General features: G+C 53.8%; 2 protein-coding genes across 2 annotated transcripts in view; one reads left to right on the top strand and one right to left on the bottom strand.

The window, feature by feature from the left end:
* MMRN2 (multimerin 2) overlaps positions 1-4,849 on the bottom strand; it is a 28,750-nt gene extending 23,901 nt beyond the window's left edge. The window contains exon 1 of the mRNA XM_006875916.1: positions 4,686-4,849. Coding sequence (XP_006875978.1) covers positions 4,686-4,849 — 164 coding nt within the window. The remainder of the gene's footprint in view (positions 1-4,685) is intronic.
* A 1,134-nt stretch (positions 4,850-5,983) lies between these two features.
* On the top strand, positions 5,984-10,247 carry SNCG (synuclein, gamma (breast cancer-specific protein 1)). Its single transcript, XM_006875915.1, has 5 exons — positions 5,984-6,104; positions 7,012-7,053; positions 7,389-7,516; positions 9,880-9,945; positions 10,227-10,247. The coding sequence occupies exons 1-5, from the start codon at positions 5,984-5,986 to the stop codon at positions 10,245-10,247; spliced, it is 378 nt and encodes a 125-aa protein (XP_006875977.1).

The following is a 10,247-nucleotide window of genomic DNA, read 5'->3' as shown; positions in this document are numbered from 1 at the left end:
CGGAACCGACTCCACGGCACATAACAACAACAACAACAGGGAACCTAGCTCCAGAGGATACAGGGAAAGGTGGAACCTCTACTGAATTGTTTCCAACCTGTCTGGATGGGGTTGATAAAAGGTGAGGGGAAAAGGACTCCTGTGGTTCAATAAGGAATGATTGCTATTAGGTCTGACAGTGAGTGTTGGAAAGATAAATGTAAATGTTTGGTAGCAAAAGGAGGGGAGTGGCTGATTTTGCAGTCCAGGAGCAGAGATCTCTAGAACCATCAAGGGAGAAAAGCGAAGACCCTGCTGCCCTGTCGGAGGAGGCAGTGACACTAGGGATGAAGGCTGAGGCAATGATGTGGACAGAAGGAGCCGCTGGGGACTCTGGACTCTGGGAGGGAGAGGGGCTGTGTGCTGGTGGCCAGGGGAGGGGAGGCAGGAGTGTGGGGCGTACCCTTTGGGTGTTCGATGATGCATGCAGGGGGTTGTGACCATTGCTATGAAACAAAGTATGATAGGATGAATGTAAAGATAATGTTTGCCTATGTAAACTAACACATAATTCACAATAAAAACTTTTTAAAAAAAGAGAGAGAATTCTGCATTGTACTCTTGTTTTATTTTGTTCTTTTAAATAAAAAATGTTTTGCTCATCAAAAAAAAAAAAAGATAAATGAAGTCCTGATACACGTGCACCATGGATGAATATTGAAAACAATATGCTGAGTGAAATCAGTCAGTCACTTATGATCCCACTTATACGAAATAGGCAAACATAGAAACCAAAGATCGTTTGTGGTTACCAGGGGCAGAAGTGAGGGAGAGAGCCTTTCTGTTAATGGTGGAATCATTTGGAAAGAGATCATGCTTCACACTGTTGTTTACAACCTAAACAGTGTCACTGAACTGTACATGTGAAAATGGTTGAATCAACACATTTTTCTTCTATACATCTTTTTTGACTCCAATAAAAGGTCAGCCCCAGCCCTATCTGTGGAGGGTTCAGAATGCTAGTGCTCCTGGCATGCTTGGTCCCCTCTGCCAGGGAGTGACTGGAATTTTCCACCTGGAGCTCCTAAAACCAGAAGCTGTGCTGGTCACCCTTCCTGCTGAGGAACTTTCTCTTTGACCTGCCCAAGCCTTGACCTCTACTCCTGCCCACGCTCCCCACCCTTGGCAGCTCCTCCCTTTGCACTGCCCAAGCCGCTGGCCCAGAATCCTTGGGAATGTTCCTGATCTTTGCTTTGGTTTCCTTCAGCTCTTGGCAGCGTCCTTCTGGCTCTCTATGTCCCATACCCCCAGCTCAGCCTGCCCAAGCACCCCATTGTTTCCATACCTCCCTCCCCATCCCCTGGTCTTAGTCATACTCCGGCTTGGCTTACTCCCTTTTGGGACAATGCTGATGCCCTCAGAACCAGTCTACTGGAAGAGTGCCAGCCTGGAGTGAGTGCAGGGGTACCTTAAGCCTGGTTTGAGTTTACTCTTGACCGCTGACATCCCTTGACTTGTCTTGCTGATCCCTCAGGGCTTCTAAATTGGAGCTGGAAAATCTGGGTTCTCGTGCCCTTCCTATCCCTGATCCCTTGACCTTGAGCAAGACCTTACTTGCCCATCTCCCTAAACCTGTCCAGGATATGTGGAGCAGATTCCCTCTCCCTTCCCCTCCCTGAGGACACAGAGAGAGGGTGTGGGAGAGACAGATCGTGCCTTGCAATGGAAAGGGCTTTTAATGGATGCCTCCTGAATTATAAATGTGCTTAAGTATCTCTTAGCCAGACAGTAGCCCCCTGAAGTGGAAGGCTATGCTCACCACATCCTGCTGTAAACTCACAGAGCTTTTGTCCCTGAGTCAGGAAGAGGATTTGGCCAAGGGTTTGAGGTCCCCCTGGGCGGCTAGCCCAGAGACGGGTGCCCAGTGAGGGTGCTTCCCCATTCATGCCCAGGGCCCCGAGCCTCCAAGAGTGGGAAGAGGCGCTGGAGCTGCAACATGAACCAGCGAGGACAGGCTGGGCTCCGCACCTCACTTGTGTGACTGGCCAGAGATACTCTCAACTCCCCTGTGCCCCAATCAGGAGGAGCCCATGCTGGTGCTGGTACAGCTGGACAGCCAGGCTACTAGCACACCCACACTTTCACCCCTCCTGGTGAACCCACCAGAGAATGCCTGAGTCCTCACCACAAACTCAGTCCCACTGAGAATGTAAGCCCAGATGTGAGGAGCCCAAATCCTAACTTGCAGTTCTCCCCACCTCCCTCCAAATCTGGGAGCAGGGAGGCAAGAAGCCCTTCTTCATGGGCCCATAGGGGAGCTGTGCACCAGGCCAGGCCCCACAGGGTCTCTGGGACCCACGTGCTTTTTCACATGCAGAGTCCAGGGCACATGAGGCCTCAGGGGCCAAGTAGGCTCTACTCTCCTTCCAGAGGGCTTATCTGGGCCTGTGTCTGGGCTCAAGAAACAGGCATGAAGGGTGTGGCTGATGAAGGGCTGCCTAGCCCACCAGGCTTCAGGGCAGAGCATTGTAGGTAGGGGGCAAGGGGTCCTATTTGCACTGCCCCCGCACCCCCACCCCACCTCCTGTTTCCACTGCCTCCTTCACAGGAGAACAGGAAGCCAGGAAGTGGTCAGCCGGCAAGGTTTCCTTCCTTTCTCACCAGCTACTGGGGGCCTTGACAACGTGGCCTGACCGGTGGGGACCCACATATTCTCGGGTTGGGAATTTCTGTGGGAAGATGATCTATTTGACCTGTGGGACCCAGAGACACACTGGAACTGGAGCCTTGGGAAACCAGGGTGGTTCCTGGCTGATGTGCTCAGCTCACACCCTCACCCCCATACCGGGATGCCCAAAGAGCTGCCCAGCAGCCACCAGTAGCTCCTAATGGGCAAACCTTCTTTCCTCAGACTGTAGGAACACCACACCTCCTACTATCAGGGGAGTAGGGAGAAGGGGAACATCCATTTTAGTCCTCCAAGGCTCCCTCCCATCAGAGAAGGCTGTCCAGAGGCATGGCTTGGAGTTAGTGCCTTGAGCAGAGGGCTTAATCCTTGGTCCTGAAATCAAAGCTCAGTGCCTGGATTTCCCCTCAGAGACACCCTGAGTCCCCAGTCCTGAGCAGAACTAGCGGTAGGGGTGGGGTCTTACCTGTCCCTCTTCTCACTGCACTGCGGGCCCCGCCCACACTTAGGGTCCCTGTGTGTTTGTTCTCATCCCCTTTCCTTCCTGTGGTTAAACCCAAGAAACACATTCCCCTTGAAGCCTCACAGGCTGAATATGAGACAGATCCGGCAAAGTGGCACCTTTGGTCAAAGTGATGGCATCTGCATGAGGACTCTAGGTGGATGTAAGCTGTTCTCCCCTCCTCCAAATTGGGGCTAGAGGAGTCTGAGTGAGCGCTCCAGGGGCCAGCCTGTAGGTTAGACTTGAGTTCTAGAGTCAGACTTAGATCCTGGTTCAGACTCCCTTGTTGGGCCACTTTGGACAAGCTCTCTGAGCCTCAGCAAGTCCTCTGTAAAATGGGGCTGTTGGGAGCATTAATTGAGAGAACATGGCTGAGAAGCTGGTCCAGAGACTGCTCTGACTCAAGGTATTACAGGTGAGGTTCCTTGGCAACCCAGATCCACAAGCCCAGCACCTTATCAGCAGGAGGGGCCCTGGTCCTATATAACTGGGAATTTGGAAATGCTGTGCCTAGTCCCACTTCCCGAGAACCACCAAGTCCTAGGATTTCTGGAGAGTCCAGCACGTCTCTGCTCAGAGCTGGGCACTGAAGGCCTAACCCACTCAAGTCCCCTGAGCGCTCAAATCAAAATCTCATCACCAGAGAAGCCTGGTCCTCCCCAACATACACTGAGCCAGCCCACAAGCCTTACTGAGGCTCAGCTTTCAGGATTGATTTTTCTTTCAAAAACAGGAGCCACTGCCAGCAAAGTGGACAAGATTTGAAACCTCAGTCCCTCGGCACTCCATGCCCAAGGCCTTGGCTCAGTTTCCTGCTGAAGCAAGAAGCTTCCTGTCCTCCTTACACCTAGCCCTGAGTCCCTGGCCCAGGGCTGGCTGGGAGTGATTACATGACGGGAAGTTTCCCGGCAGCCCCAGCAGGTAGAGAATATTAGCCCATTTGGACTGTTGCACAATGGACGACAATCCTGACTTCAACAACCTGGACGTTGTGGCTCAGGATGAGAGAGGAGTCTGAGGATGTGCCAATCCAGGACCAGATGGAAACCGGTGCCTGCCAGTCTCCTACCTGTCCCCAGCCCTAACAAGACAGTAAATAATCAACAACAAAAAAAGGGGGGGACACAGCCCACCCTGACCTGACTGCTCCTCTTCCTGGTTACCCAACTGACCAGCTGACCACCTATTTGTACATTTACAAATGCATATACCAGCACAGAGCCCCCAACAGCCCCCAGCCCCAGCATCACTGCAGACCACATCCAGACAAGAAGTGGTGCTAGGTCTCGAGCCTTGTTTGTCCATGACTGCTTATGTGAACGGACTCCTGATGTGGCGCTGTAGGATCAGCACTGGACTGTGAACCACAAGATCGGCAATTCAAACCCACCAGCCACTCCTTGGAAACGCTATACAGGGTCGCTATGAATTGGAAACGACTCCATGGCACTTACCAGCAACAAGAGCTCATGGGAACACAGACCCATCCAGACTCCCTGAGGTCCAAGCCCTCCTTACCGTCTGTTTGGATCCCCGTCGGGCTCCTCGGCTTCTGCATCCCAGTCCCCAGGCTGCGTGGGAACATGTGGGCCAGAGAACCTGGTACCAGGACCTTGGGCACAGGCCCCCAACAGTCCCCACCTCAGGGCCCCCCCCAGGCCAAACAGCAGTGTCAAGATCATCTCTGCTACTGAGGCAGGTTTGGGCTCAGCTTGACCAAGTGACTCCAGAAACTGCCAGTGACGTCATCCTCAGATTAAGTCTCAGAAGGAAAAGAAAACTCAGGACAACAAAGAGAGGAAGTGGCCTAGGCCGGCCCCCCGGCGGGCGAGGCAGCCAACATACTAACAACACAGGTCGGATCCTGCGCTGCAGAGGATTGGGGTCAGGGACACTGGGGGATGTGAGTAGGCACAGGGTGAGGAGCTAGCCCCACCACACATGCCTCCTGGAAATCTGGTCCTTGGAATCTGGAAAACATAAGCTTCACAGTGTGTCTGCAGGCAGTGGTAGGATCAGTCTTGGGGAATGTGTTGTTGTTGTTAAGTGTTGTCTAATGGGTTCATAGAAACCCTGTATAGTGTTTCTGAGGAGCAGCTGGTGAGCCTGAACCGCAGACATTGCGATTCAAACCAGCACATTCATTAACACATAGAGCCAAACCAGGACATCTTTGGGAACCTGCTCCTTAGGGGGTACTTCATACCTACTTAGCACTTTTCACCACTGGGCAGTAGGAGCCAGCAGTGGTGGGGGCTCAGAGAGGAAGAGGGAAGCCTTTGTGTGTCCCTCTGGAGTGGATTAGGAACACTCAGTGTACTTGTGAGTAGCTGGGAAGTCAGCTGCTGCCATCTGTGGATTGTGACCCCTGCCCTTCCTGGGCCACTGGGGGCATTGGCAAAGACTTCCCCATTCTCTGCACTGGTTCCCCCGCAATGTAGTACAGCCCCTGTGAGTGGGCAGTGTAGCTGAATGCAAGGCAGCGATGGATAAGGAGGGGTTCTGTTCCCATAGCCCCTGCTGCTTGAAGAGAGAAGGAGAGCAGAAGTGAGTCTGGTTCTCCTGCCTGGAGTGGCGGGGAGAGGAGGGCAGTGACTGGAACCCTCCCTCTCTCCTTCCCTCCCTGCTTCCCTTCCCTGGCTGGCTGGGCTCCAACCGGTCACCACATCAATATTTCATCCGAATCAATAAGAGGCAGCAGAGACAATAAGAAGCAGCCGACTCATAGGAGGCAGCAGAGACAGCGGCTGTCGCAGCCTGGCCAGCTTGCAGCCAGCAGCACGAAGGGCGTCAGCTCTCCATTCCTGCCCTTCACCATGGACGTCTTCAAGAAGGGCTTCTCCATTGCCAAGGAGGGTGTGGTGGGTGCCGTTGAGAAGACCAAGCAGGGTGTGACTGAAGCAGCTGAGAAGACCAAGGAAGGGGTCATGTATGTGGGTGAGTAGGGGCACAGCAAGGTAGGGGGCTGGCAGGGCCATGGTGATGGAGGGTTGGCAGCTGTGTTCCCTTTGGTCTGACCTTCCTCTTAGGCTCAGGGAGGTATGGGGGGGGGGGGCGGTTGTGCTGGGAGGTTGAGGGCTTAACCACTGAGCTGGGATTTCCAGGTTTTGTAGCACTCTGTTCCCAGACATCAGTGTCTGTTCACCTGTGCCCTCCTTGGAGGTCCCAAGGGTCTCTAGGAGACCCAGACCTCAGACCCCACTCCCCAGGCCCCCAGTTGACAGCTGACCACCTGTTTGTACACATACAAATTCATATAAAAGCACACACACACCCGTAGCCCCCAGCCCCGGCTTCACCGCTGGCCTACAGACACCACAAGAAGCGGCACTAAGCTGGGAGCCTTGTTTGCTCATGGCTGCTCATGTGAACACAGCCCCACCCAGACCCTGGCCATGCCTCAGGTGTCCACATGAAGCTGCTGCAGTCAGGTCACAGGTTCCCAGAGGGGAGGGAGGGATAGAGGCTGCGGAGACAAAGGTCCATCTCTCGTCATCCCTACTAGGCAGAGTAGATGACTTAGCACAAAGCTGCCCAGTCCTACAGCTGTTGCTGGGGCCCAGGGCTACACCTGGGATGGGGTCTGGACTCTGGGCCCAGCCAACTCAGCCAACAGTGCCCCTACCTCCCGCCTGATCTCTTTATTCCCCTCATCCTGTCTTGTCCCCTTCCTGTCCTGTCCACTTCCTCCAGGCACTGCAGGAAGCAGTCCTTTGAAGGGTCATTGTGGCCCCCAGACACCATCCCTCACTCCCCACGGTTCCCACAGCATATATATCTCTTCTGTGATGTTTTCCCTGACTCCTCAAAACACCATGAAATGATGCTTCCATTTCCTCCCCAGGAGCCAAGACCAAAGAGGGTGTTGTACAGAGTGTGACCTCAGGTAAGGAACCCCCAGGACCAGGAGACAAGGGAGCTTGAACCCCCTTAGGATTCTTCCCCCATAATACTGAGGATCTAAGCCCAGGACCCTCCCTGACTCCCCAAGCCCTACATAGACTTAGACACCTCTAGACTTGATGTTAGACCCTAAGTGGGACCCCACTCCATTCGCATCAGAGCTCCATCCAAATCAGAGAGAGGGGAATCTAGGATATTTGGCAGAGCCAAAGTTCTGAGTCCCTTGGGAAGGGGCTGGTCCTGCCTAACTTGGCAGGCCCAGATCCAGGTGGGGCGGGGTTGGTTATGGCAGAAGCCTGCCAGAACCATCCTCCACAGTTGCTGAGAAGACCAAAGAACAGGCCAATGCGGTGAGTGAAGCCGTGGTCACCAGCGTTAACACCGTGGCCACCAAGACCGTGGAAGAAGCAGAGAACATTGCAGTCACATCCGGGGTCGTGCGCAAGGTGAGCCCGGGTTCCCATTCCTGGCTTCTGTCTGGCCCCATCCTTCTGCTGAGAGGCATGGTTCCCCCATAGGACATCGAGGGAAATGACCTTCAGGGGCCAGATTTGGCTACAGAGTCAACCCTTAACTGCACACCTACTGGGTGCTAGGGTCTGTGCATATTCATTTCATATCCATTAACCCTGAATCCTACAAACGCCGCTTTTGAGGGAGAGAGTTTGAGGCCCATTTTATAGATGTGGAAATAAGGTCCAAAATTTCTCCCTCCAGACGCCAACCAGCATTTCACTTGACAAGTGAAAACAAGGTTTTCTGGACCCACGTACAGATAAGCAGAATCCGGGTGTGTGTGTCCATGCTTCAGGCTGAGTCACTGTCCATAGTTTCCGTCTCTTCCTGGGAGGAACCAGGAAACAGCGCCCCCTGGTGATGGGAATGCTGTGAGGGTTCTGAGCCCCACCCTGCACCTACATCTTTGCATGTCGATGTGTGTATGTGTACGCTAGTGTCCTGAGGGAGGCCTGGTGTAGTACTGTAGGATAAGCACTGGACTGTTAAACCTGAAGGTTAACAGTTCAAACCCCCTCACCACTCCTCAGATCCTCAGAAACCCTGTACAGGGTCGCTATGAGTTGAAATTGACTCAACAGCACTTAACAACAGTGTCCTGATAGCTGAGCACACAGGTGCAGTGGGGTTCTCCTGGAGGCGATACAGGCTGGACTGGTTAGTAGGACTGTCCAGACACAGAGCAGGCTCCACTTCTAGTATTTACACATATTAAGTCATCTAATCTACACCAAATCCATGAGTTAGGGCGTGGGAATGGAGGCCCAGAAAGGATGAGTATCGCGCTTAAGAGCACACAGCTAGTTCATGTGAGCTGGATCCTGTGTCTGGGTCTAAGTGGTGAGGACCAGGACTCCAATCTGGGATGAGGGGCTGATTCCAGAGATGCATCATCTCCAACTTGGTTTAAGGCTGCCTTCCAGAGAACTCACCTACCTGGTACAGGTGGAGTGGGAAGCCCCCAGTGCATCCAGCCCTGAGAACCCCTAGGGATAAGGATAAAGGGCTTTTCCCCACTCCTGGCTTCCAGGGGCTCACAAGGGTCACCATGTGCTTGGAGCAGGCAGCTGCTCCCATTTTTGAGTTCCCAGCTCTACCTCTTTCTAGCTGTCTCACCTCAAAAATTCTTTGACCTCTCTGGGTCTCCACTTCCTCATGTGTAAAATGGGGTTGAAAGTATGTGTGTCATTGGGCTACGTTATGATTCAGGAAGATGGGCACATAAAGCTGTTAAGCCTGGCTCATGGTACATACCCAATAAATGGTAATGAGAGCATCATCACCAGAGGCTTCTGAGTAGGACTCACAAGTGGAGACTGCCCAGGAGACAGCTGCACTAGGGAAGCCCCATCTCACACCTGGCCCCTTCCGGCCCATTCTCCAGCAAATGAGTGCCAGGGATGGGGCCAGGGAGGAGGGGCCGGTGAGCCCTTGGAGCTGCCCCATGGAGGCTGAGTTCCTGGTGACACCCACAGTGAGCTGTCTGACAGCTCATGCCACCGGCCCCATTACCCACCTTAGACAGGTGACCATCTCCACCTGCTCTTCCCCTAGAGTTTGCTTTATCTCGCAGGGTTCAGAGTCCTTTTATGCCCTACCCCATCAAGGGGCAGGATGAACCTGTGATAGCATGGAGGTGGTAGGACCCTCCAGAGGTAGGGGCTGAACCAGGGTCCAAGCAGCTCACCCAGTCTGGTCCTGCCCACTCCAGCTGTCACATGGCTATTCCCCATCATAGCAAGGATCCGGCTGGCCTGGAGTATAGGAGTATAGAAGGAGGTGGGAAGGTGGGAAGTATCAATGCTACTGATAACAGAGGTTGGCCTGGAGCAAACCAGACCTGATCTCCACCAGCCCCACTACTTTTTAGTTTTGAGGCCCTGAGCTGGATGCCTCAGGGTTCCAGTGTGCAAACAGCAATGACACAGTTCTCTTCCTCAGGCTGTTTGGGGCTGAGTCAAGCAAGGATGTGTGGTCAGGTGACTCAGGCCTGCATGGCCCCACCCTACTCAGGATTGGGTGTCCTCATAGGGAAGGCTGGACCAGGGGCTGCCCAGGGATTTGTGAATCAACTTGGGATGTGAAGCTGGGCTCCTGGACCTTGGTGGCCCCAGAAGGTCTTCACATGGCCTGCAGGGCTCCAGCTGAGGACCTTTCTGGGATTTTCTTTTCACCCTGATATTCAATCTGACCCTCACCCCTCCTCACCTCTGGTCCTTCCAGCTCTGGGAGTACTGCAGCTGGGGGCCTCTGCATCCTCCACATGGCCTCCCCTTCCCTTTGCATCCAACAGGATTCTTTGCAACCTACGTCTCCACAGGAGGATGAGGCAACCAAAGAGGAAGAAGTAATTGAGGAGGTATGAACTGGACTCTCTGTGGGCACCGAACCCTTCCCCACCTTGTGGGTGTCCTCCAGCAAGCCCCCTGTTCAGAGATGGATGTGGAGCAAGGACCCAGAGCCCTCAGGGAAAGCCAGCCTTTTGCAGCTCTTGAGCGGGATGGTGGGAGGGGCCAGTCCTGAGCCTGAAGGTGAGGTCACAGATGATGCCCGCCTCTCCCCTCACCACTCAGCCTGGGACTTAGAGGAGCTCTGAAAGTTGGGGCTGGAACTGTGTGTGAGAGTTACTCTCATTCCCAGGCTAAGAGTGGGGGAGACTAG

This window comes from Chrysochloris asiatica, unplaced genomic scaffold (assembly GCF_000296735.1).
Source record: "Chrysochloris asiatica unplaced genomic scaffold, ChrAsi1.0 scaffold00346, whole genome shotgun sequence".
In the NCBI taxonomy this organism is placed as follows: Eukaryota; Metazoa; Chordata; class Mammalia; order Afrosoricida; family Chrysochloridae; genus Chrysochloris; species Chrysochloris asiatica.
This window is presented reverse-complemented; position numbering and strand designations above follow the sequence as displayed.